General features: G+C 41.8%; 1 protein-coding gene across 1 annotated transcript in view; it reads left to right on the forward strand.

Annotated features, from left to right (window-relative positions):
• stxbp5a (syntaxin binding protein 5a (tomosyn)) overlaps positions 1-27,723 on the forward strand; it is an 84,417-nt gene that overhangs the window by 14,384 nt on the left and 42,310 nt on the right. The window contains exons 3-4 of the mRNA XM_070925641.1: positions 18,873-18,954; positions 20,251-20,351. Of these exons, the coding sequence (XP_070781742.1) occupies positions 18,873-18,954; positions 20,251-20,351 (183 nt within the window). The remainder of the gene's footprint in view (positions 1-18,872; positions 18,955-20,250; positions 20,352-27,723) is intronic.

Raw genomic sequence — 27,723 nt, forward strand, 5'->3', positions numbered from 1 at the left:
AAGGGAGTTACACACACGTCTGTCCAGAGACGAAGCTCTATAGTACATTGAATCTGTTTGCTTTAACATCCAGAGTGGGAGTTGGCAGACTCAGCAGGAGGGATGTACGCTGTGATTTTTTTTTTTTTACAGTGCTGGAGACTTCTTGAATAACATCAACATGATGCAAATCCGTAAAGATACAAGTACTTAAAAGTGCTGCAGATGTGTCCTTGATTTGTCATTCAGTGCAGCACAACTAGGCCTGAATCCCTGCAGCTATAGGAGACAGGAGGAAAAGCAACAGGAAGAGTAGAGGGATGAAATCACTGCAGACTGACAAAGTTGCATCTAAGTTTAGAAAAGTGAAGAGGAGGAGGAGAAATTAGAAGGAGATACAGTGTACTGTAGGAGTGTCTGCATATAGAGTGGAGCCAAAGTGGTCGCAGACATTCAGCTCTGTGACTCAGAGCCCTGGTGTTGTGTGGGTAGGATTTGCAGAGATTGGAAGCGCTCCCGACCCACCTGTAATCAGACCGCTGTCCAAGCAGGAGCCACCGCTCGGTGGTTGTTCGCCTGCTGTATGAGCAGGACGGGATATCAGACCCCTAGGAAGTTGGAGACTCCCACTATTTCTCACCCAGCACACGGAGCACTGCAGATCCCCCCCCTGTCTCCGCTGAACCACATACAGAGCATGCTGTCTTTTTTGCATCTTACTTCTTTGATTCATAACAAGGACAGCCTGTGAAGGAAAGGACAACCTTGCAGCTTGTGCATCACCACTTTCATTTCAGTGATGAAGCAGCTAATTTGTTTCATAAGCCAGGAGCCCTTGCCATCTCCCAGACACCAGCGGGAGTGAATGATGAACAGGCAGAGGGAGAGGTCTCAGCTAGCCGTGCCACTAGGCCCCCATTAAGCCTCGATTGGGGTCTATTGGCGTGATTTCTCTTCCTGTCTGGTGCTTGGCAACGCTTTTGCTTTCACATTAGACGCGGGTGTCGATGATTGCTGATAACACAATGAGGGAGGACAACGGTGAGCGCATTAACCCTCGCTGGCACTGCCGCAGACCTGACAATATTAACATCCAGAGAGATAACACATGCTGTTAACCCTTTCACTGACAGTTAAATCACACGCTATAACAAGGACTGCTTTTAATGTAATTGGCTATATTGTGTACTTTATAGAGTATGGGGTGTTGTCTATTACTAATATGACATTGTGGGAGAGATTTCACATTTCATCTTGCTCTCTGTAGGCAGTTCTCAGCGTACCGATCAGCAGCTGGCCCTGGTGCTCATTTTTAGAAACTGTTGCTGCATTGCCATGCATTTTTAATGGCTTAGGCCATTGTAGCAGGCTGTGTTCTGCGTGTGTGTGCATTTACTGTACGTGTATTCGCGTGTGTATCCTTTGCAATTGTTCATGGGTGTTCTGTGTACATGAGGTAGCTTGAGCTCCAGGATGTAGGGAAGAGCCAGGTAAGACACAGTTGTACTTGCGTGTCTCTGTGTGTGTGTGTGTGTGGAAGCCTTTGTCAGCATATGTGTACATTTGTACGTGAGCGTCTGTTTCCATTTGTGTTTGTCCATCGTTTTGTTTGCCAACAGTGATTTGGACACTGATGTGATGCGACAGCTTTGGGCCTCAGACACACTCCCTGAATCATTTTGAATAAGACCTGTGGGGGCTCAGAATCCCAGAGGTCTCTCTATTAATGCTTCCATGGCTCCTGTGCATCTCTGCAAAATTAATGTGATGCTTTGCCAAAGCTTAAAATAACCTGGGAAATGTCCAAAATAGAATGGAAAACAAAGCGCATGTAACCAAACATTTTACAAGATTATAGACCGAATGTCAGTTCACATTTTGTGGTTTTTGTTGTGAAAAATATCTTCCTTCTTGGTCCTGTTATACATACATTGATTAAAGCTGAATCCCTTTTTTTTCCTAATGAATATATCATTAATAATATTGGCATTCATTTTACCTGGGGGATGTACTATATAGTGAGAAGAGGAGTCAAATGAAGTGCCAAACGTTACCTTTTTTGGGAGCGCGCACAGAGCCTGATGAAGAAAACCTCGGTTAACAAAGAAAGTTGATGACCACTCTACCAACAACAGTAGGTTCAGAAACATGATATTCGATGCTCCATCATCTCGACTCTAAAGAACGTGCAGAAAATATGCATTGCAGCTTTAATTAATCCAGGATAATGTAGTGTTAGTCAGTTCATACTATGATCTTTTAATCCTCATCTTAGTTCTTTGAATGCAGAGGGCAAATAGATTAGTTCAACTTGAAAGTAGTAATCTTGGATGACTGCGTGCTCTCATTTTGGAATACAGAGTGAATAGAGGATGAACTGTCGTATGATTGGCTTTTTTCTCCCCACATATGATTAAAGACATTGCATGTTTTGCTGCAGCTTGGTAAGGGTTAATAATTTAAGACCAAGAGCAGAATGTCTTATCTAAAAGCATGTTAACTATGCGATGCAACCCTGCAAAGAATGAGAGATGATGAAACATAGCAGGAATTAGAACATAAATTACATGCATCAGTAAGCTCTTCACAATTGCTTCTGTATCCCATTTTGGAATTACTGTGGTTGCCTCAACTCAGTGTGTACTTGTGATGCAAATGTTTTAAACTTATCATTTATGAAATAGACTAATGTGGACTAAATTTATAAACATTACATTTATTACAAGTTAATTACATTTATTTTGTGTGCATAAAAATGAGTCATTTATATATAAATAAATATATTTGTGAATCCTTCATTAGTATTGAGACTGATCTGACTCCATACTTTTGTGGTTCCAGAGGGAACTTTGATTTTGATAAATTGGCACAAGTGCAAGTGATGTCAGTAGAGTCTGCGAAAGACTACAAGTTTGAAAATGATAAAAATCTGGGGGTGTGCAGATAGAAAGAAGTGAGTTCACCAGACCTCTGTAGCCCGCTCCTCACCTCTGCTTGAGGCTAGATTAGTCGCTACTAGCATAACACTCAATTCTCTGACAGAACTGTTGGTGGTTACATTGCATTGTGGGTAATGTAGGCACCAGGTTCTGACGAGGAAGAAGAATGCATGGAATAAAAAAAGATAATATCTCTGGTTCTGCTGGATCCATTTTGATATGTATTTATAACTGTCCTCTGTAAATCTGTGGAGGACTCTTTTAAAATGTTCTACTTTGTTGAGATTATTAGTTCAGTTGTTCATGTGTTGACTCTGCTTACTCACTCTTAGGCAGAGATGGAGAAATAAAACTGCTACCATGGAAATGTCTACAGCCCTATTGGGAGATGCTGGGATTGATAATGTCTGGAAAGAGAGGACAAGATGGGTACTGTAGATGCTGCAAATAAATCTGTATACACACTCAGGTGCACATGCACTCGCACAGCCATCATCTGTTGTCCTCGTTTTCAAAGAACAGTATCTGTGTGGTGCCAACACACGTTATTGCCAGTCCTGCATACACACAGCTCACAAACTGGGGTGCAGTTGCAATATACGTTTGTGTGTAGGTGTGTGCTGAATATCAGCCCTCATGGTCGGGCTACCTAGCAGGCATCCTGGAAGAGCGATGGAATAAGAGGGAGGAGGAAATAAGAAGAGAGAGAGATCAAACCAAGAGGCGATAGAGATAAAAATGACAGAGATGGTACGAGCAAGAGAGGCGACAGAGGGGATTAGTAGCAGAGCGAGGAAGACGCTCTTTCTTTTTCGTGCTCTCACTCCTTCGCTCTTTTTTTCCTGTCTTCCACACACTTCCACTTCACATTGATGAAACAGAGTACATCCTGGCGTATGTGCCCTCCACACTGTACGACACATGTCTATAAACATGCACACGTTCACAAGCAGGGATCCTCTTGACTTATGTAACTGCCTTTGTTGCACTATGCACTCACTCCCTCCTTCTGAAGGTCTGTATATGGCGTGTGATGTGATTATGTGAGTCTCTTCCCCATCCTCTCTCTTCCCTCTTAACCTGTCTGTTATAATCCCTAGCACTACAGAAATAAGGTAACACACAAACATGTACTGCAGCATGTGTGTGCATGTGTCATAGGCGCACATTTTTATACTGCACAGATGGACGTGAGTCATCAAAGTGCTGTTGTTTGATTAAGTGCATGGTGTGTTTGTCTGTGTGAATGTGTGTTCTTTTTATGAATCCTGTCATTCAGACAGAATGACTCCTTTGTGGAGTCCCGAATTACTTAATCCAATCTAATCCATCAAATGCATGAATCCATAGCGACTCTATTTCTCTGCTATCCAGCCCCTGTCTGTTCCCCTCATACCTCTTTGTGTGTGTATGCAGCCATCAGTGATCAGTTGTTAGTCTGATATTTTAAAGTTTAAAGACTTGTATGTGCTATATTTAAGGCAGATGTACTGTGTCTAATACTAATGCAATGAATAAAACGATATGTGAAAAGGTCTTTTCATCCTTGAGGTCCAAAATATTAAAAATACTCTCAAACACTTACATTCATCCACCCACCCATCCATTTTCAGCCACTTGTTCCGGTCAGGGTCTGGATTTTAATACATTTACCAGAGGTATTTTGGTCAGCTAGTGGTGTGGCCTGGAACTAGAAAAATCCAAAAGTCTGTTTGTTCAACCTCTGGTGATTATTGTCTTGATTAATTGATTATTCGTTTGGTCAGAAATGTCAGAAAAATGAAAAATGCCCATCAATATTTTCTACAGCCCAAGGTGATGTCATCAGATTTCTTATTTTGAATGAACTACAGTCACAAAACCTAAATATGTTTAGTTTAAAATATCACTGGATAACTGAGGAGGCTCAAACAAGGGACTGTTTGGCATTTGTTTCTGGTAAAATCAATTGTCAAAATAGTTGCCCATTCATTTTCTGTTGATTGACCAATTGATTAGTCAGCCAATCCTCACAGCTCTGTTCAACAGGTTCAGGGAGAATATTTGATTGCTATCAAATCTGGTATATATTTCCACGATCCTCAGAGAATTATTCCTAATGATTTTGGTGACCTTTAGTTCTGTGCTGTGGTCAGATCAAAAGGTCCCCTTGACCAACACTTTAGTGCATGACTAGGTACATCAAAAACAAGTGGCCTGAATTTCTACTGCTGTAGTGCTGTGTTCGGACGTCTTTGCAAAATCTATTCAGTCATGAGGGGCTTGATGAAATATATGCCATGCGGACCCTCACAGCTATGCAGGCGATGAAAGTATAATTTGAGTTTCATGCTCCAAAGAGAGGAAAGCATTTTGATTTTAATGACCCCTTAACCCTTCGTCTTGTGCCATGCTTAGAGCAAAACTTACATTATTTGCCCCATTACTTGTGTGACTGTAACAGCAGCAAACCATTAGTATGATGTTCGTCCTGTCAAACACTCTTTGTATTTTGTTCTTCACACTTACAAATGTATTTCATTTATTTGAGTATGTTTTCTTTCACTACCTGTTTGTTAAAGTTAGGGATTCAGCATCCTGCTCGAGGACACTTCAGCAGGGCAGATGGTCACCAACACAGGGGCTTGAACCTTTGTCCTCCAGTTGAAGGACATTTTCTTTTCTGACTATGCTACCCTGCTGCCCTCAGTGTGCATGTGTGTGTCAGAGATCAGGGTAGAGAGAAAATGCAGATGCTTCACAAACTGCTACACAGCAGTGCTTCTGTGTGTGTGTGTGTGTGTGTGTGTGTATATGTGTTATGTGTGTGTGTGTGCATGCTAGTTCACTGGCAGCCTCCCGTTCAGTGCTGGGGATACTTGGCCTTCTGTCTTGCATTAATCAAAGAGCAGAGGACAGCGCGCCGATTAATATTTTATATGCTGCATGACACTTTTGGCAAGATGCCCTTCTCCAGTGTGCTATTGGCAAAGTGACAACCATACAATGTACCAACGGTGTGTCTAATTAGTCCTAAAGCAGACACAACAGAATTCATGCCAGCAGGGAGTGCTTTATAGATAACTCAATCCATCAGTCTGGATAGATCTATAGATGCTGGTGTTGTAGGTCTGTACAGGCATCTCAGCGTTAATGTGATAGTGTCGTTTTTTCTTTTATTTCATGATGAATATGCATAGAGAAATCAGCAAGGTCTATCCTATTCTCTCCCTCTTGTTGTATTCCTGTGCAAAGATTTTTTTTGTTAGCCGTCGATTTCTCTTACACACACATACACCAGTTTCTGAGGTGTGAGTATACAGTCAGTCAAGTGTTACTGCACGGCTGGCAATATACTGACTCCTGCTGTGCTGGCAGCTTACAGGCACCTGTCCTTGAAAGTAGGGCTCTGCATTGGTTGGCACATTGAAACATATTAGAGGCCAACGGTGGCTAATCTCCTATGGTCCTACCTTTGAAAAGATTTGTTTGATATCAGTGCCAGAGGGTGCATGTGTGTGTGTGCGCTTGTGTCAGGAGAGAAGTTAGGCGGGAACAAGAGAGCACATACACACACACACACACACACACACACAGTAAAGTATACTTTGATTGCTTTGACATAGTGTTGGGAATGTAGAGAGGATAGCTCCAGGAACAGGCTCAATGGCTGTGTTGGTTTATTAAATGTTTTTTTAGCTTTGTAAATGATATAACATTTCTTTTAATGCTCTTGTTTCTCACCAACTAACTAACTACACCTGCCAAGGTACAGTTACAGTACAGTACAGTACCTGGCACTGTTTTAATTAAGATTAGATTAACGGAAGTGTTTGATGAGAAAGCCCCACAGTCCAGATGCATTTATTGCCTTTGGAGCTTGTATTAAAACAACTCATGATCTCGCCGTGTGAATGTGTTAAAGGTTAATTTGGCAGTAAGTTACGTTCTAATCAAACATTTTCCTCCCTACCACTTTGAGAGGGTAATACATAAAACCATCTAAATGCATATGCTGGCTCCCATTCACCACATCCATTATTCATAGACAGGAGGAAACCCACAGACTTTAAGTCCTGCAGTTGCTTCTGTCTTCCTCCACATCTCCCTTTCTCTATTTTCCCTTTCTCTCTGTATATAGCCAAACCATGTTTCTCCTTAAATTATTCTCCCCCTTGTCAATTTAAATGTCCACTTGGGCTTTGTCTTTGAAACTCTTATACTTGTTTTCGCTCCCTTTTTTTCTCCCCCTCAGCCTTATGGTGTCTTTTGTTTCATTGTGTAAGGCAAACACTTATTGTAATTGGGTGGAGGACAAAAAGCCTTGCAAGTCAGAGACAAATATTAAGTTTATATTCTATATATGTAATACAAACACTTCATTTGGATCTGTCCTTTAAACGCCTCTTCTCTCTCCCCATCCACTACATCCAATAACAAGCATATATCATTGTAAAACATTATGTTTACATGGTAAAATTGATCAGATGTCCGGTTGAGTTTTGTTCCTGCTCCTCTTCCTGGTCCTGCTGGCATTAGATACCCCATTGTTTGGACTATCTGTTTATGGATCTGTTTTCATAGTGATGATGTTCAATATGTGCAATCCAATGACAACAGTGGGCTGAATGTGTGAGGCGAGAAAGAGGAATGAGCTACAGTATGTGTGCAAGGGAATTGCAAGTATCCCTTTGGAGACCTGCTGGTGATGCGGCTCATGTTTCAGTTATATCATAGATATTTGTTACATAAGAAATTAGAAGTATATACACAGATGAAAAGCCTTCAAAACCAGGTATTTGAAGCCATGGTGCAGTATAATGAATAGTTGTTAAAGAGTGCAACTGTCAGTATTAGATGAGTTTCTTTGAAAATATAACCGGACACCAAGATTACTCATTCCTTGCTCAAATTATGACCAGTAACCAGAGAACAGTCACATAATGTGATACTGTTTCAGACAATTTCTTGATTATCTTTACGCAAAAATGTCCTTTAAACCTGCCATAGTCTTTATGTTTATATTAACAATTATTCAAATGACTCCATGTATGTGAAAGGAGTCACTCGGGAATTATCAGCCGATGCTGCGGTTCCTCTCAACTCTACAAAGCATTTTAGCGTCACTCACGCTTATCGTTCTCATAAGTGCCGTTTTTAGTAGCAGCTGAGAAAAAGCTCGAAAAACCGACTGAACGCTGATGGATGACGAGCGCTGGAAAGTAGAGAAAGACAGAAAGCAGGGAAAGTAGTTCAGGTGGGATTTAATCTCAGGCCAGCAGGTGAACATGTGGCTCCAGAGGAGACAGATTGAACCAACTGACTCTCCTTTGCTACATGATAGATGATACCTGTTATGGTTTCCAGTGCAGTACCAATTTGTTTGGTTGTGTTGCCAACTTGTGAAGTTCTTTCCTCTCTGGTCTGAATGTTACTCACACACACATACACATATAGGATTTTTTCCATTAGCCCAGCTTGGTCTGCCAAGCCGTGATGACATGCGCTTCCACGACAGCCTCACAGCAGAGGACAGCCGTGCCAGGCAGGGCTGGTAGCACGGCCAACCACGGCTGACCTGTGACGGTCTTCTCCCCTTAGCTGCATCTTCGGAAGTATGAATTGATATTGATAATATTTTGATCCAGACTGAATTCAGCTCCAATTAAAAAGAAGTCACTATACAGATATATACAACCAGCAGTCACAGCTGCTTTAAATTTTATGTAATTTATAAGGTAGGCTATATTTAGGCTCAATGTGGACCAAAACAGACGTCCATCTTAGGCTAAATTAGACCAAACTCTCTGAACATAGCTGGATTTTCAACGTCTATTTTTGGGCTAAAACACGTCTGGCCGACCTGATTTAGCCCTATAAACACCGGGCGTTGTAGCCAAAGCTTGAAAATACAGTGATGTTGGAAACCACAGAGGGCAGGTTAGATGTAGACTGCAGAGTGAGTTGAGAGCCTCTGCTTCTATCACAGTTCATGCTGTAATTGGCCAAGTGGGGTTCAGAGCGCCAGCATGTTAGCAGCAGATGGATCCGGTGTCCTTGCACTCTTCCACGGACCAGAACTCATGTTTAATACATAGTCACCTTGTACCCAGCTGATTATGTGCGCTGTGTGGGATATGCACGCAACAATGGACAAAACACACAAAACCGTTGTGAATTGTACTCACCCAAATCCAAAGGGGTAATTTACTTCAATTTGGTATTAGATTGTCTTCCCAAGACTTGCTTCATGTGAAAAACACATACATCGCTACTTCTAATGCATGAAATCGTAATTCCTGTCTTCAGAATCAGTTCAACAACAATGAAGTCACCTTTTTAAGCAGAAATTGCAGCCACTTGTCACTTGCAGAGACATTGTTGTGCCTCCCTGTTGTGTTTAGCTCCACCGCCTGTTGGAACATAATCCTTTAACTGGCTTTGCATTGCTATCACAACAGCAGAACTTGTGATTTCTGTTAAGCCGCTGTCTGTCACATTCATGTAAATGAGACTATTAAACAGTTTAACTGTTGCAGCAGCATAGCTAAAAATCACGTCTTTTCCTATCCAAGATGATCAGGGCGGAGAAATGTCCTGGAATATTCTTGTATTTATCTTTTTCCAGTCATACAGTATCTCTCCCTCTCTGGTGAGTTCAATCACTTCCTCTTTCTTCTGCCGCACTCTTCTTCTCTTCCCTCATCCTGTCCCGTTCTATTTCACCTCTTTCTCCCTTTTTTCCACCCTACGTTTCTCATTTTCTCTCCTATGCTATACATACTTTAGCGGGTGGGTTTGGCCACAAGCTGTTCTGCTGACTCAACATTTGTTCCCTCATAGTTTACCCCTTTGCTCCCTCCCGCTTTCCCTTCTATCTCATCCTCGCTCCTTCTTCGCTCCCACCCTCCCTTCCTCTTTCCCGCCTTCGATCCCTACCGCCAGTGAATTTCCAAACCTTTCTCCGCTTTTATTCTGTTCCTTGTCTCTCTCTCCCTCCCTGTGTCTCATCTCTTTCAGATATTTGCCTCGCAGTGGCCGTACAGTAGCTCAGTGCTGAGTTGTCCTGCTAAAATTAGATGATGTCCTGGGTTATTAACACCCTACTACTGGGCAGAACTGGCCATGCTCCAGAAACCAATAATCCACATTATCCTTACAGCAGTGGGGGGGTTACAATTTTTTTCAGTGTGTATCACCACTGCGCCGGCCTCGCCTGTGCTGGCTCAGGCCCAGACTAATTCATAGACAATATTTCTTAATAGAGCTGTCATCCTACAACTAGCCCTTTGTATTTCAGCATTGTGCTTCACTGTAATCTTCACAGGTCAGTGAGGGAGACTATAGGAGCTCAAGAGGACGGTGGCTAGTCTATGTAATAAACAAATCCAAATCAGTATTCAAGTTAAAGGTTATCTGTGCAGCGTCATTAAGATCACACATGCGCCTGTTGGTAATGTCAGATTTTGTAGACACACAGAATCTGCCAGTGCAAGCCTCCTTTTGCAGCATCTTTTTGCCCCTAATCAGCCGTCTACCTGCAAACTCTAACAACAGGCCTCATTTCTCACGTGAATTTGGATTACTGCAACGTTGAACTGTGCACCTCAGCAAATGGCCATTGTCAAGAATGTCATCTAGATGAATCTTAGGGACAGGGGCTATAATAGATGTATGTGTGTGTCTCGTAATGCTTTTCCAAGGTGAGTGTGCGGAAGCTGAGGCAGCGACAAATACTCAGCGGCCCCATCGCAGTTTAATTGTTTGCCTGCATAATAAATCAAATGTGTCAGGGGAGATTATTTATACAAGGGCTGTGTTAAACAAATGAATCACCAGTTTGCTCAACTCTAGGTTTTTCTTGGTGTGCGTCGTTGTGTGTTGGCGCCTTGCAGATTGCGTTTTTGTGTTATTTGCTTGCGTTTCAGTATGATTGCTCGACAATATTCCACAACAAGATGTTGAATCCACTGGGAGAGTTTTTGCGTCTGTGATATTCATGAGGGAGTGTTAATCTGACATGGCCTCCTCGCGCTCTCTGTCATTGATGTATCTGGTGCTACCTGAATGCTCTGGCAGAGGGAGGGGAAAGGAAAACAAGTGAACACAAATAAGTCTTAAGGTCCTTTTAGAGCTACGATGTGTAAATCTCCAAAAGTCAGAGGGTGAAGACCTGTGTCCAGAGAGCTTTTTAAGCTTGCAGTGTGCACCAGCACCTTTATAGGATGCTTGTCATTGTTCCTGCTGTTGCTAAGCGACAGCTAGAAACCTGTTTAAAGCACATTTTTGCTCAAGTTGAGACGTTTTCAAATTTCACTGACCGTTGTGCGGCTCAGCAAAAAAAAAGAAAAAGCCCTACACTGACCCTCTCTGTCCAGAGCATGTTTTTTTTTCATCTAAACCAAGAAAACCATGTCAGCATTGTAAAGAGACGTCCCTGGTGGACACACAGGATATGCTTTCGTTTCTACAGTGCTGAAAAGACAGAAAAACTACAGAGCAGTGCTGATCTGAGGCAGTACATGCAGGAAGTATGGAGGCTAGAATAATCTATTAATTAGCTGATATATTAAAAAGCATTTAGAGCATCACTTTCCCTTTAAAGTATGTACTTCAAAAAGCTATTACTAAAACAAAAAAACAAACAAAACATCATCAAATGTGCAAGGTCAGGGTGGAGCGACAAAAAGGCTGTCTTTAGGAAGGTAGAGCTAAGTGCCTGCTAATAGCCGAGTGCCAGCCACAGTGCGGGGCTGGATCATGGCCTGAAGGAATGGAGATGCAGCTCCCTCAGCAGCCTTTAAATTTGATGTAAACAGCCGCAGGCAGTCGGAGGGAGGGCAGAAGATTGGTGACATGGGAGCATTCAGGCATGTTGAGGTCAAGGTGGGCTGTAGCATTATGGATGATTTGTAGGGTATCACCTATGAATTGGAGCTGAGTAATGTGTGGACAAGCAGCTGAGCCGGGTCCTTTGTGGCGATGGTGGGGATCTTTGCAAGATTGTTATTTCACCAGGCTTATTACTGTATTGTTTTCAAGGTTTATTGTTGTGAAGGCATTCTTATTTCCCCCTGCCTCGCTCCTATTCTCCTCCTTTTCTCTCTTCTTTTACTGTATTTTTGTATTTCCTCCTTTCTGTTGCTTCTGTTTTCTGCCTCCCAACTTCCATCGCCTCATTGCTGTCTCCGGGTCCAGTGCAGAGCAGCCTGTTCCCTCGTGGCCCCGCCTCCCTCCCTGGCAGAGTGATGTATGAGTGGCTAGCTTTGACGTCACTTCGGGCCTAACGTCATAGCAACTCAGTGCTCCCAGGCTTGCTCTTTCTGGTGCTTTCTCTCTGTGCCTCTCCCTTATTCCTTCTCCTCTTCATCCTCCATTAATCACCTCTCTCTTCTTTTTTCCTCTTTCAATGTCTCTGTGATATCTCCTCCGTTTTACCGTTTCCTCTTCTCCACTTCCTTTTCTTTATCTTGTCTATCATTTTTCATTGCCCTGGCTCATGTTAAAACGCACTCTTGCCTGTCTTCTTTGTCCACCCTCCGTCTCCTCCATGCGCTTTCTATTCTCGTCTAATGCTGCACCCTCTCCTTCGTTTTTCTATTTATTCCTCTCACAGACATACAAATATACAGAGGCATGTTTGAGGTAGGCAGACAAGCACCAAGCCAACCCTCCTCTCATGTGAAATACAGGCTCATCCCTATTCAATTACACTTATCAAGATCAACTCTATTCCTGGATAACATGGTTTCATAAAACCTGCAGTCTGCTTCCCACTGTACCCAGCCAATTCTCTCTATGACAACTTTGCTTTGCCAGATGCCCAGTGACTCACCTTTATTTGTGAGGAAAGTTGCCTGTGGCTTTGACAAAAATAAATATAAGAGGAGCAGTATAAAAGTGAATTATCAGTCAACTTTGACTTCCAAAATAGCTCGGGAAAATTTCATCGGACTTGACAAGACATGAAGCTGACCCACTTTCTGCTTTCGCTCTGCGTCTTCCTCTCTTTTCCTGTCTTCTTGTCTCGCTCGTATCGCTGCCTGCAGTCGGTCTGTCCACTTTTAGCGTCGGTGCAGTGTGGTGAGAGGGGCGCCGAGCGAGATACAGGCCTCGCTTGGTTAAAATGGAATGAGGGAGCGCTCTTGTCAGCAACTGTGACACATCTCCTACTGTGCCTGTCCCATGTGGATGGAGCCGATGCACAGCGGAGTAACTCTGGGTCATGTTTGTTAAAATACTGGAAGAAATTTGACTACGGCAACTGAGATGTCGAGGAACTTTTCTTGTAAAGTGATGTGTGTGTCATTTTAAGATTCAGGAAAGGTCATGTACAGATTCTTTTTTCAAGGTTTATTTTATTTTGCTGGCATTTGTAGTGCTCAGAAGACTTGGATGGAACATTTTTGTTTAGCAGTTCGATATCACTTGTCAATCACTGTGTGGCCAGTAAAGTGACATCTTTCTGTTCTCATTATTTTACTATTTTTATTGAAGACAAACACTGTTGCCTTTGCATAACAGTACAACAAAATACAATTAATCACATGCACATGAGCATATTCTTTAGTTGCATTAACATGTTTTAAGGAGAAATATTGTGGGTAAAATGCATTCAGTTAACAGCATGCAGGCTAATGCACCTTCCATTTGGTTCAAGGTTCATAAAAAACGTATGGTCATGTTCATTATAGGCACTCTGAGTCTCCTACTGTCTTTCTGTCTTGAATCCCGTGAAATATTTTGTAAATATTGTAGTTTATACCATGTCAAAAGCCAATGATGTGAAAACAACCCCCAGAAATTGAAGTTATGTTATTTCCCACTGTGGCGTGAAATCGAGGCAAAAGACACACCGCCAGAGGAAACATGTATTTTATAGGAAACACATTTTGACACAACAGTGGTAAATAGCTTCCCAGTGCTGAAGGTTTGCAAAAACAAATGTAAAAGCTTTCATGCACTGGGTAAAGATCAAATTACCATCAAATATTGAGAGCAGCTGAAATGGCATTCAAATAAATAACAAAGAAAGTGTATTACTTTTAAGATGGAATGGTTCTTTTTCTGGTCTCTCTATATAATAATGTTCATATTGAATCATTAGTTAATGTTAATGCTAATCATTTGCAAATTATTAATAAACAATTAGCTGGTTTATCATAGAACTAATGCAAATAATAAACCTTTAGAAGTATTCATTAACAAAGCATCTCTAAACAATTGTTAAATAATTAGTAATGAATTGCGTTAATCTGGTGCCATTAAACCATTATGGAAGAAGAGGCCTCAAAGAGATGACATTATTCCTTTTGTCTTCATGGATGTCACAATTTATTCGCCATGTCTGTTTCTATGCACTACGTTGCATTTTTTATAGATACACCAGCTTTTCTACCTCACCTGTCCTCGAATTTCCAGCATCGCTGAGTTTGTTTTATGCACAAAGTGAAAAATGTGCATAAAAACAAGTGGGTGGAAACACACTTATTGCAATCAAATAACATTCTTTAAAGTATTTTGAGATGTTTTACTGTGGTGCACGCGAACTTAACAGCCTCCTTGTGTAAAGTGTAAACTATTATGCAAGTACTATAATAATAATAATAATAATAATAATTTATTTATAGAGCACTTTTCAAAATCCACTTTTGCTTCACAAAGGCAGCAAAATAAAACAGACAAGTCATAAAGGTCCAATCATCAGGTTTTAAAACTAGTGTACGAGTGTCGACACATGTAAATGTAAAGAGAGGAGTACAGAGTAGGGGTCTACTACGAGTAAATTACTTGTGGTGAAATTTAGTCAGTGGCCAAAGTCTTTGCACACCTCTTTATGCATGGAAACTATGTCTTCTCCCAGTGGATTCAATGTCTTGTTGTGGCCTGCTGCATTTTTATGATAATTATTGTGGCAACATTCACTTGAAACATGAACAAAAGCCAGTTTTTCACTCTTTGAAGGTTTGAATTTATTTTGCAGGATGTTTTTTGTGATCACGTCTGTGTCTGTGTATGTGCGTTTCATGATAATGTGCTTGTGGGATGGCTGCCTCTCTTCAGAGGGAAGGCAATGTGAGCAGTTTAAAAAGCACAACCTTAAAGCCTTCCCTGTCTCTCTTTCTGAGGCCCTGGAAAATGTGGTTGCCAGGCAACATTAGGAAAGAGTTTTCAATTAATTAATTTGGAGTTAGATTGACTGTACTGTCGCCGGGCCCAAACCATCCTGACAACACCGCGCAGGCACTGTCGCATGTATGAAGGAAGAAAAGGATGCTCAACAAACATAAAGTGTGGACAGAAGTTGTACTGTCTTAGATTGGAAAAATTGGATGATTTTTGGATTGAAATTGGATATTTAGTACCTATTGAAAAATGTGTCAGCCGTTATGGAAAAAATGTCCAAATGATTGCTTCTTACTCAGCATGGTGACCTAATGTTTGAGTTTGAGAAAAAAGAAACATTACTGCATCTGCTGTTCAAGTTTCATTCACTTTTTCCTCAATTTAGGGAGCGTTTATTAGCTTACGGCAGATCAATTTCTCCACCGTTTATGAAGACAGATAGCCAGCTCCAGTGATTACCTTCATGTAATTAAATTGCCACTTCAAGGTGGCTGACTATTTCTTATGTTTTTGCAAACAGCAATGACACTTTCTCTCCCATCACCTTTCCCCTTCTGAGCTCGGAAACAATTAAAAACAACAAAATTAAGGCTTTAAGGCGTACCGTACATTATGATCCTCATTAAATGAGCTGATCTAAGCGTGCTCTCCCTTACTTGCACATTTTGACCTACATGGACGTCAGTGTTCCTCTCCAAGTCTGTGACAGTTTAGCCAGCAGCAGTGTCCTCGAGGATCACGGCCATACTAGGTCAAGTGGAGAGAGCATTGGGGTCCTCTGTCCTCGTCCACTGGTTGTGACATTGATTTGGTGCACGCTGATGAGCCTTTTCTGCCTCTCTCTTATTGTCAGAGTACTGTGTGTTTTTAATTTCTTGCAGTGTACGCAGCTCTAAACTTTAAATGTGACCTTCTGTCACTCTTCACTACACTGCACTTGTTTTGAACGCCCCTTATCTCGGTTAAGATGAACACAGAAATGTATATGTTTAACAAGCACACATGAACAGCTTTGTAACCCTTACAAGTGCCACTACTGTGGCAGCAGACATGTACTGCATGTGTACACAATCCCAAGGATTCAACTTCATGCTGTGAATTTTTATGAGAAGCTGGTGTCCTTTATGTGGTATTTGATAAATCAGAGGACAAAACACAATTATGTGCCTCTACCTTTTATTTTCTCTCTCTACAAAGCAGGTGCTCAGTGATATTGAGTTTGATTTAGCTCCAAGAAAGTTTTTCCTTTCTCCTGTTTCTCAATTCCGATGTTAATGACTGACTTTTCACACTGTTGTTTTGGAGTGATCAGCTTATGTGTTTAGGAATCATTGCATTGGTCACTGGGATAACACTCAAGGCATACATACATACACTAACTAAACCATACATAAAGTACCCTGAAAATAAATAAAGCCCAATAGTAGAATTTGAGATGTGGCAGTGAGAGGCTGGCTGAAGCCTTATTACACTGCATAATTTAAAATCTGGTACAGGGTTGCTTCCTTTTGAGACCAAAGAGTGAAATTTGTCCCAATAAAGTGAATGTGAAGACAGAGATAAAAGGGCTGCCAACTTTCAGGCCAATTCTGCTTCCTTTAGTGCCCATGCAGTGTTTCTTCAGGGTACCTTCAGGGGTCAGAGAAGTGGCTGGTGAACATAAGAAGTTTCAAGTTTTTGAGGCTAAGCTATCCAGATGGACAGTGGCTACTGACTCAGCAGTCATATAGGGAAGATTCTGATCATCATTGACTTGCTGGCGCACTCCCGGCATCATAGTTTAGGTCTGCTCAATCTCCCTGGGGGCTTACTGGCTGAAATCCAGTGGAGCTGGTAGATTTCTCCTGGTCAAGGCATCACTGACTCAGAGCTGTAGTCCTTTAATTGCCTGTCCAGGAGAGGTAGGGCAATGCTTAATCCACCTGAAGAGTTGAGGGGCAGCTTTTCAGGTAGCGCAGAGGCTACTGTATCACGCTGATACCTGATTGGAGGGAGGGGGTGGACTAGCATGCCGTGATTTAAGACTAGCCGCCAGCTCTCTCCGATAAATCTGGTTAGATTGAGGGCCGTGAGGGTCTCAAACTTCAATATTTTTCTCCCAAGATCCAGGGCTTTGCTATATAACAATTAGAACTTCCTGAGTGATTAAGACTGCAGAGTTGGATCACTACGAGCGTCCCCTTTCATTTACACGCAGTGATTTGATCCATCGTTAATATAAACATATCGTCATAGCAGCTTTAAACACAGCTCTGACCATGCTTTCACACGGCACCTTGCTGTCAAATATAACTACGAATGAAATGGTAGCCACCGAATGGAGATTAATATATTGGAGCAAATGATGCAAACTGTGTGTTTGTTACTTATGTTGTGTATTCAGTCCGGAGGAAATAATGATGCACAGGAAGAGTTAGAGGCTTTTGGCTGAGAAACAAGGTGTGTGTGTTGCTGGCTCCGTTGATGTGGTGGCTTTATTCATTGGGATGGTCACAACACACCTCAGGAATGATTACATGCATTACAGCTTAATAAATTACACTGGTGCCCGTCTGGGAGCTGAAGGCGCAGTTTGCACTGTGGGAGACGAGGACTTGATTATTGGTGTTTGAATGAGATTTTTAGGTGGGCTCTGCTTGTTCTGTTGTTGCTGTTGCGACCATTGTTACTATTAACATGTGATGATGCTGTTTTTTCCTCCTTAATGGTTGATTTTCCCGCTATCTTTCTCTGTCGTTCTGTTTTCTATGTAGATGCATGAAGAATCCTCTCATAATGTTCAATTAATCTGTATTCATAAGTCACTGCGTGTGTTTAAGCTGGATACCTCTGCAGGCAATTTATAGCAGAGACACACAACCTACCACCCCCCACCCTTACACACACACACACACACATACACACACACACAGTAATGATGAGCAATAGTGTTTTACACCCCTGTGTGCCCTCTGTATGAAAAATTGCCACCCCCACCTTAGTCCTGGAAGGAATGAATGGATATAATCAGCAAGTTCACCCATTCACTCTCCCAAGAAAGAGAATCTTGTTATTCTCTGTCAGTCTCTTCTCCTTCCCCTCTTTCTCTCGTCTTTTTCCAGCCTCTATCCTCCCGCCCCTTCTCTGCCTGTTTTCTCTCTCCTCTGCATTTTTTATCAGAGTTGTCGATCTCTGTTCAACTGTATCCTCGCTCTCTCTCTCCCTCCCTGCTATTATTTTCTCATCTGCTCACATAATATCCACCTCCTCTCTGCTGATTCATTTTCTATATATTTGAATATCCGACCCCCCACCTTCCATTTTCTCCCCCTCAATCCTGTTACAGTTTTCTTCCTTTGCTGCAGCACAGCCAATGTTCCCTTATTTTGTTTTGACTCGATATATCTATATATATATCTATATTCCTCGCATATTCCATACTACTATTTCTGTATAACTGCAATCACCCACGTGGTTCAGTATTTGTGAGGTGACGTGTTGAATGATTCCAATAGTTTCAAGAAAGAAATGTGATTCACAGGCGTGTGGGGAGTCAGAAAGGGTGAAGTCCTGCAATGTGAAGATCTTTCCTTGTTGTAGGTGATGAATATGTTCAAGCTCTGTTGGTAGACCATAAAAATGTCACTATGTTCCATTTCCCTTCCTAGCAGGTAACCAGGTAACAGATGTCATGACCTTTTGAATCAGGTGTAGCGAGGAGCAAATGACCTTCAAACCCTGAGGCACTTTTTCTGGGCTGCCGTAGATTTGAAAACTATATATAGTATATAGTGCATATCGGGCTGCCTACACAAACACATCAACATCCCTTTGGTGGTACTTTACGTTCCTTGACAGATACCCTCTCAGGTTCGGTCGTCCAGGTGTGGAGTGTTACTGCCAGCATGAGAGTGGAGCAGCCGTCATCCAGTTACAGTTTCTCATCAATGAGGTAGGTAAAAAAAACAAAAACACGAGAGAAACTTTGCAGTTTCTGCTGTCTTACTCCAGTGAAGCATCTGTACTCACCATTAAGACCAGTGCTGTCTTACAAAGCTGAAGACAGGTAACTCTGTGGGGTACATTTTTTGGAAAAAGACACCAATATTCTCTAAAAAAGTCCACTGTGCTGTATATCATTTAATAAGAGTTATGGGCTGATTCATGAATGCTCATCCCTGGTAATCGCATTTCATGACTTAAAATGTTCAAAAAGTAGTTGCTACTGTGTGCTGTTGTAGGGAAGGGCGTATGGATGATCGTATTGGTAGTGTGAAAGTAACTCACCACCCTTATTTGCTTATCTCCCTCCACTCTTCACATGTTTTATGACAGTGAGCTGTTCTTACATGCTGCTGTACCAAGAGTAGAATCATTTGATCTGATTCCCCTGGCATCAGTAGGGCTGGGTAACAATCCTCAATACTTTTTGAGTGCTCAGTACTACTGTGTTCACCGCATTACTTATTATGAACTGTCAAGTATCAAAAGTTGGCACCAAATGCTTGATCACATTCTTCTTTAATCTTGTTTACCTCATCGAGAAATCAGGAATGTTTGCTAATTTTAGACAACCTTGAGAACTTTGACATATTTTTATATATCATTTTATAAATTCATGTACAGTGTATGAGATTTCTTGGTTCTTTCACTGTTTTGCGACGCACGTTTTGCTTTTGTCCTTTTTTTAAAATCACAGATGTGGATCGACCCACAACTCGCCCAACCCTTACTAGGCAATTGCTCAGCTAAAATAGGCACTTCTGTCTATAAGTCATGTTAGGCTACCGCAGGCAGCAAACCTTCAGGCCACAGTGAAAATTCTTTAGCATTTTGTCAAGTGTCGATTGACAAGCAGGAAACATGCTATAAATATTGAGTACCGATTTACTTCATATTTATGAGAAATGCAGTGTTTCGTCGTGTGTGTGTGTGTGTGTGTGTCAGCGTCTGTGTGACTGTGACTCAGCAGCTCAAACAAACCCTCAGGGAGATAGAGACGATTTTTATTGCCTCCTACACGCACACATACACTCGCATACATCTTATGAATCATCATCGTTACCTGGGAGAAAGCTGCCTGATTTAAAATTTCCAGGGAATGCAGTCTGACTCATGTATGTCATGCAGCCTGTAGATATGTTAATGGAAATTTCTGTAGTTATAACTTACATGCATTTCGATGACGACACATGTTTGTCTTGTTAATCTTTGAATATAAACTGAAATGCCCCTTCTGTTATGACAGGGAGCGCTGGTGAGTGCTCTGGCTGACGACAGTGTTCACCTGTGGAACCTGAGGCAGAAGAGACCAGCCATCCTCCACTCCCTCAAGTTCAACAGAGAGAGGTAAGAGGTGCACACAAAACTGCAAATGATGTGAAAGAAAGTCAATGTGTCCGTCTCGCCACCGCTCTCTTTGTTTCTCCTCTCCCTCCTCAATTAGGCCCTCACACTCGCTCTGCTGCAACATGAACTGTGTCCTTCCGAGCAGGGGCAGTGTCACAGTTTGCTGCCTGTGTGAACTGTTAGTTTTCACTGACTGTCATACTGTATGCAAACAGACGGCATTTCATTTGGCAAATGTGTCTGCGCGCCTGCAAAACTGTGCACAGGGCAAAGGAGGTGGCAGGGAGGCTGATGCTCTCTTTGCTTCTCTCTCTGTTGGTCTCTAACTGAACTCTCATTATTTGGGTCACTTACTCTGCCTTTGAGGCTTTCCCATCACTGGGGCACAGGTGTGAAGCTACCTAAACACCTGAAGGTTTACACCAGCAGGTTGTTATACACACACAAACAGAGCATGAACATAAACACACACAAGCAATTAAAACACACAGCGGCACACACTTATACACAAATGCACACACACACACACACACTTTGGGATGGTGGATGGTGTGTGAAACTAAAACCTCTGAGAAATACAGTTTCAGACAAACCTGCTACATGACAAGGCTGGAATCCTTAGATGCGAAGTTCTTTAGGGACCATAGTGGTGAATTTGCATTTTTAGTCTATTATCTATAAATTGTGCATACTTAATGTTAGTGCCAACCAGTTTTTATAGCATACAGTAAACCTTTAGATAACTTCCGAGGCAGTCAAGTTTTTCCATTCATTTCAAAGGCCTACGGAAATCAACTAGCAGATACATGAAATGTACTTGTGATAAATGGCGCATGGTTAAGAACTTTATTGGCTTTGTATTTTGTTACAGTAGGGGTTGAGGACACTTGACTGTATGATAGCAACGTCCCTGATTTGAGTACAGGAACCTTTGTTGCATGTTAGGGTTATGAAATTTCTTCCAGCGTCAGATGAAAAAAATCAAATTTTTTCATTTGCAAATGGTGTCTAAGTTCTGAGATACAAGACGTGTGAAGTGCAGAACCACCTCACCTCAAGGAAGTCTGTGTCCACTGTCTCCTCCAATCACAGATGCAGTGATTAGCTATCAGAGCCAATCATATCATTGGCCGGTGATCTGTCACTGTGAGAGGTGATGAATGGGTTAAATGTCAGAGCTAATGATCTGAGACAGCGCAGATGTGATGGACAGGTGGCCGGCAGCGGCTTTTAGGGCACGTTGTGTTCCTGCGGAGGCGCTTGACCGCCTCTGACATTTAGTAAGCATCGCCGTCCAACGCAACGACCTCGAGACACAGCAAGAGGAGCGGAGTGACTGCATCTCAAGAGACGTTGAGATAAGAAGCAGGAGCTGCAAAGTCATCTGGAGACATTTGGAACGTTAAACTAAAGCAGTGGGAAGAAGTGGAAGAAGCAGAGGAAGAGGCTTGTGAGGAAGAGTAGTTGGGGAATTTGAGAAAGGGAGAGGGACCATACATCCCACTCCTCATGTTCTCATCCCATTAAAATTTCAAGAGGACGAGTGCTGGCTTTCAGTCCTCATCCATACATAATGCGTAAGATATGGACATTTTGAGGAGAAAATGCAAATAGAGTACTTGAGTCTCATGAGTGAGACAGTCAGACTACGGTAGTTGTTCTGAGCACTACACATGGGTCTGCTGTTTTGCACCTTACAACAATTTCACCTGAGGGCTGTGCTGTCTCAAAGAATACCAGTCGCTCTGCTCTGTGTACACATGTGACAGCGTGGAATCACAACAACAAGTTTGCATCTTTTCTATCATGTATCTGGTGTCCTCCCGCATCCCAAAGATACACAGCTCAGGTGAACTGGAAACTTTCAGCTATATGTGTTAAGCGCATCGCACAAGCAGTCAAAGTACAGTAGCAGGGACGTGCTGACCCAGGAAGTGAATGTGATAAAATTGCTGCTTGGACGTAGACGCATATTGATGCTGGGAAATCATTGTCCTGACATGTTGACATGGGCTTTCATACAAAATAATGGGCCTGGGTGCATTCATGCATGTCATATTGGTTAAAAGTCTTAGTTACCCACTGCCACTCTATCCCATCTCCCACTTTTTACCTTTGCTCCTTTGTTTTTACCCTCCGTGACTGTTTGTTCAATGCTTGACTTGACAGGGTGTAGAGGACAAGGTAGCCATTTCCTCCCTCAACAAAAGGACAGTCACCCAACCAGAACTGCCACGACGGTCTCTTAACAGGGTGCAACAGAACAAAAAGAAACAACAGCCACATGCCCAATAAAACACTCACGTTTAAACTACCCCAAATACTTCTAGATACATCATTACCCACGGAGATTCACAAAAAAAGGTTTATTGAATTGGTATTCACCTGTATTTTAAGGAATAGTTCTAATTTTGAGAAATTTCCCAAACCGCTTTCTTGCTGTGAGTTAGATGAGAAACACTTTCATGTCTCTGCGTTAACCGCCGAGCCACTGTGGAGCCGTGAGCTGATTAGCTTAGCTTAACATGAAGACTTGAAGCAGGCTAGGCTAGTTGTTTCCCAGCTAGCCTGACTCTACAGCTGCCAACACTCGAAACTTGCTAATTAAAACATTATGTCTCATTTATATTCTTTTTTTATATTTATCTTTTTATAATACACAAACAAAATGTATAGCATAACAAACAACAATTTATCTGTCCACCCAGCACTTCTGTGCAGCGCCTCTATGGGTTACTGATTGACCTCACGGTGACGACAAAGCTCGTGTTTGCATGAAACAAGATACATGTTCATTAGAAAGATTTAGAGGTGCTAGTAGTAAAAATCTAAATTGGGTGTGTCTTCTCCACTCACTTAAAAAAAAAAAAGACATTTATTTTCGACATACCTTACCCACCTTTTGAAATCTATAGGCTTCCCATCATCTGAGGGCCCATTACAATAGTTTAAACAGATCCTTCTCTCCCACCTTCCTTCCGTCCTCTCCCTCTGTCCCCCGATCAGAATTTGAGTTGATGGGTGAAAGCAGTGTTGCAGAAAGCCCTCCAGCGTCAGCATCCATTCACATCAGATCACAGGCACTAGGAGAGAGGAGAGAAGGGAGGAGAGGAGGAGTTGAGACAGACTGGGCCTCAGCCAGAGAGCAGTGAGTCAGTCTGTGGGTAGGAGTGTGGGGATGCAGGGAGCGCAAAAAGAAATCCTGCCGAGTCATTCTGGCGTAGGATGCTCTCATCACCTCCTGGCCTCACAGGAATGCACTGCAGATGTGGATGCTATCGTCAGTGCAGGGTGATATGATAGGAGGTAATAAGAGGGGGGGAGCCAGGGTCATCACATGCGTACACACCAGTACACACACAACACAAATGAGACCTGATCTCTCCACTTTTACTTGCTCATTGGTAAAATTTTTGGATGATTTTGTTTCTATCAGAACGATAACTCATTGTATTCTTGATATATTTGACTTATGGAAGCTGATCAGTGCCTGAATCCCAGGTTTTGAAGTGTTTCTGAAAAAGACACTAAAACCTTAAAATATCTACTTAGACTTTTTCATGTCAACATCACTTAGTTTGTCGACATTGGTAGTGCATCAATTGAATTACTTAAAATACTTAAATTATTCAGCCGCTCAGAGTTTACTAAGAGATATTTGACTGATTCAGGTTGCTGCTGGACTGTTGATCTAGGATTTCTTCCCTCCAGAACGTGTTTCTTCCTGGCTCCCCTTTCTCTCCAATTTAGCCTTCTAACTGTGCAAATGCGTATATAAAAAAAACTGTGAGGGTGAATGATCTTGTGCATAGTTTTAATTATGATAAAGGCACAGGCTTGGATTGATTTGGACCGCAAGTGTGTATAGCAGAGAGAGTGTGAAAGTGTGTTGATGATGTGTTGTAGAGAAAATCTATGTGTGTGTGCGGGTACACGCAGTGTGTTATCAGATTAGATTCTTCTTAATTGAGACCCTGTGGATAGATTGGGGTCTCTGGCCTCTCAGATTAGAACAGCCTCCTCCATCTAGTCTGGAGCTTTGCCAAATGGATACAGTGTGTCATTGACTGCTATTTGATTTGTGTTTTCTTATTTCAACAGCGATCGGAAATTTTTCCAAAATCTGAAGGCTATTCAACACTTAATCAGCTTTTGTTTTAGTTGTCATCTGCATTGTCTTTGTCCGAATCTTTGCAAAGGAATATCTGTCTCTCCTATCTGAAACTCTTTTGTGTTCTGATCCTTTTAGACAAGAATGTGGGCCAGATAATATAACAGAGGATTAACAGATACAGCTTTGTTTATGCAGTTTATGACAAGTATTATATTTTGAAACATGATCATTCCTCATTCTGTCAGCATCTTCCCCTGCCATTATTGTGCACACCGGCATACGTCTTTAATTAATATGTTTGGATGCATTATATTTGTACATAATAGTAAAACTCAGTGTTATATTATGTGTCCTATTACTGCTTTGCTGCAGCAATGACACACTCATTACAGGCACCAAATTACATCCGTTTCGTACCACATTATTGTCTAGTCATCCATTCTGCAGTTAGTGGTCAGTGATTTGCTCAAGGGCATTTTAATCAAAGTTGTTCAGAAAAAGGGGAAGTATCACTAGATCAAGGCAGTTTAGATCAAAGTATTCAAACTGGTGCGTTTCTAATGACAGGCAGGTACAGATTACTTCATTTGTAGCACTGATCCTCTTTGATAGGAACATCACATAAAACCATGCATTACAAATGATGATTTTCTAATGTACCCCCTCTCCCCAATTCATTTGCAGTGAACCGTGCACTCATACGTCTAGCCCACAGTGCAGTCAGCCCCAGAGTGTTTGTGTGTGTGTGTGTGTGTGTGTGTGTGTGTGTGTGTGTGGCAGGCGTCTGTCATTTCTGTGGCAATGTGTTTGGCCCTGAGCCTGCAAGCTGGCAGCTGCCTTTGTGTGTCGTGACCACTTGAAGCTGGAGATTTCACCAGGAGACGCGTGCGTGCACATCAAGTGTGAACACAATGACACACACATAAGCACACTCGCACAAACAATTGGGTGCATATTTACATGCACACAGACACACAGACACACAGACACACACACACACACACACAGAAATGGAAACACACACTTCTAAACTGCGAGTAAATTTGTATAATTATGCTCCTGACACTGCCTCTCAGTTGGCCCTCTCACGCTGGCTCTCAGAACACTTTATCAGTCAGCTTGTGTGTGTGCACATACACAGATCAAAGATATTTATATACAACATACATTTACATGCAGTACATATGTAATTACATTAATTCATATCAGTTGCTGAGAGGCATGTATACATGCAAATGTATACAAACACACACAAGCATGTACAGGCACATAAATACAGAGACAAATAGAGATTCATGCACACAGTGTTTGTATTTTACAAAAACAACACATCCCGCCCTCATATGCATAGATGAGGCACATCTGTTGGTGCAGATGGAAAAGGACATTAAATCCAGTAGACAGCCTGCCTACTGGATATAAGGACGCCACAAGTTGTCATGAAAAGTCATGTAGCTCTTAATCATCTTGCCTGGTTAAGTGAGTCTGTACGAGTGAGTGCGTCTCAATGATGAACTGTAAGGCAGCTCATACTCTTACAACCCTGTCTCCTAAAGATCATGGTCATATACAACTCATTTGCATTAGCTAATACATATATTTGAAACACAGTGCTGCATGGATTACTTTTTTAATCAACAAACATTTATATTAAACATATCTGTCAACGTATTTCATTTGTTTTTCTGAATATTGTTTTTGCCAGCTTAAGCATGATTAATGTTTTATCGTAATCTCAAGGCAACTAAGCTCTTGGTTAAGGTTTGGGAAAAATTCTTCTCTAACCAAAACCAGGATCTTTTGCTAACCTTAACCAAATGTTTTAATAAAACACTTACAACAGTGGGTGGGTGGCAGAACACGAATCCCAGTCTCCTTTGTCAAAGCCCTGTGCTTTGTACTTCCACCCATCCACCAAACTAGTCCCTATGACTCCTGTGCTGTTTAAAGATGTCACAAAACATGGCAGATCTGGACAGCAATTATGTTTCCTCCAACATGTATTTAGCAAAGCAAATTAGTAGTGTATGTTAAAAATATTTTGTAGGAGAAAAGTCATGTTGCTCTTAGTCCACTTGCCTGGTCAGATCAGACTTAAATGAGCATGTGCAATCTCAGATTTGATTAACCTAGGTCATATTCCTGCTGCATGTAAATGTAGTTTATTGTGTGTAAGTGTTGTTTTGTGTGTCTCTGTGCACACTTTAGACTGTGTGGATGAGATTTATGTCAAGTAGCCTGATGCCTCTCCTCAGAAAAAATGAATATATTCATGTTTTAGAGCAGAGCACTGGGGCAGAGAGGGAATAGTAGAAGCTGCTACTCTCAATACAACCCTGGAGCAACAGTGTGAGATAGACTACCAGATTAAGAGAGAGAGGGGAGGCGGTCACAGGCTTTCTGAGCATTAAAACACGCAGGACAGACACTCAAAGACACTGCAAGGTCATGTTTAGAAAACAGAAATTGTGGCACGGGGAAAGGGGTTATCATGATCTTTCCTGGAATAATGCACAGGGCCTGGTCTTAAATTTTATGTTTTATTAATTCATCTCTGGCAAGATAACATTTGATCTGATTACAAAACTCACTTTATTTCATCTCAATGTAATTCTTGACATACTACAGTATATCTACTTAATCTGTCTTTTACAGCAGATATGACATTCAAATATTAAACTTGTTGTGCAGTGATTGATTCCATTGCTAAACATGAGCTAATCTGTCACAAATGGAGAAATACACTCCAGTGTGTCATTCTTGTTGGAAATAATGCATAAAGAAGATGGTGCTGTCAAAAGAAAATGATACAACTTTATTTCTCCTCCTGCTTGGGTGGTGTGTCCCAGATGATGAACCAGGGGCTTTGTCTTGTAGATACAGGACACTGAAGTCCACAGGTGTAGCTCAAACCACTGTGCAGAATCAAAGGGATCACTGGAGGAGCTGGATGACCTTGAAATATTAGCTAGCCGGATTACCAAGGTTGTACATTATTATTCCTCAGATGGATTGGAGGTTGAATCGGAGGATGGATGAAAGAACAAAATGATGAAAAAGGGATGAGAAGATGAATGGATAAGGACCGTTAAGGAGGAAAGGGTTTATAACCTCTCATTAAACTTAAGTCTGATGGATGGATGAAAAGAGGAGATGGAGGAATGATGATGAAAACAGGAGAATTATGGGTATCTCTTTGCCCTCATGTATCCTGTGGGTCTGGAGAGAAGGGGCTGATTGAATGACTCAAAAAATCTC

Source organism: Enoplosus armatus, chromosome 19 (genome assembly GCF_043641665.1).
Source record: "Enoplosus armatus isolate fEnoArm2 chromosome 19, fEnoArm2.hap1, whole genome shotgun sequence".
Classification (NCBI taxonomy): Eukaryota; Metazoa; Chordata; class Actinopteri; order Centrarchiformes; family Enoplosidae; genus Enoplosus; species Enoplosus armatus.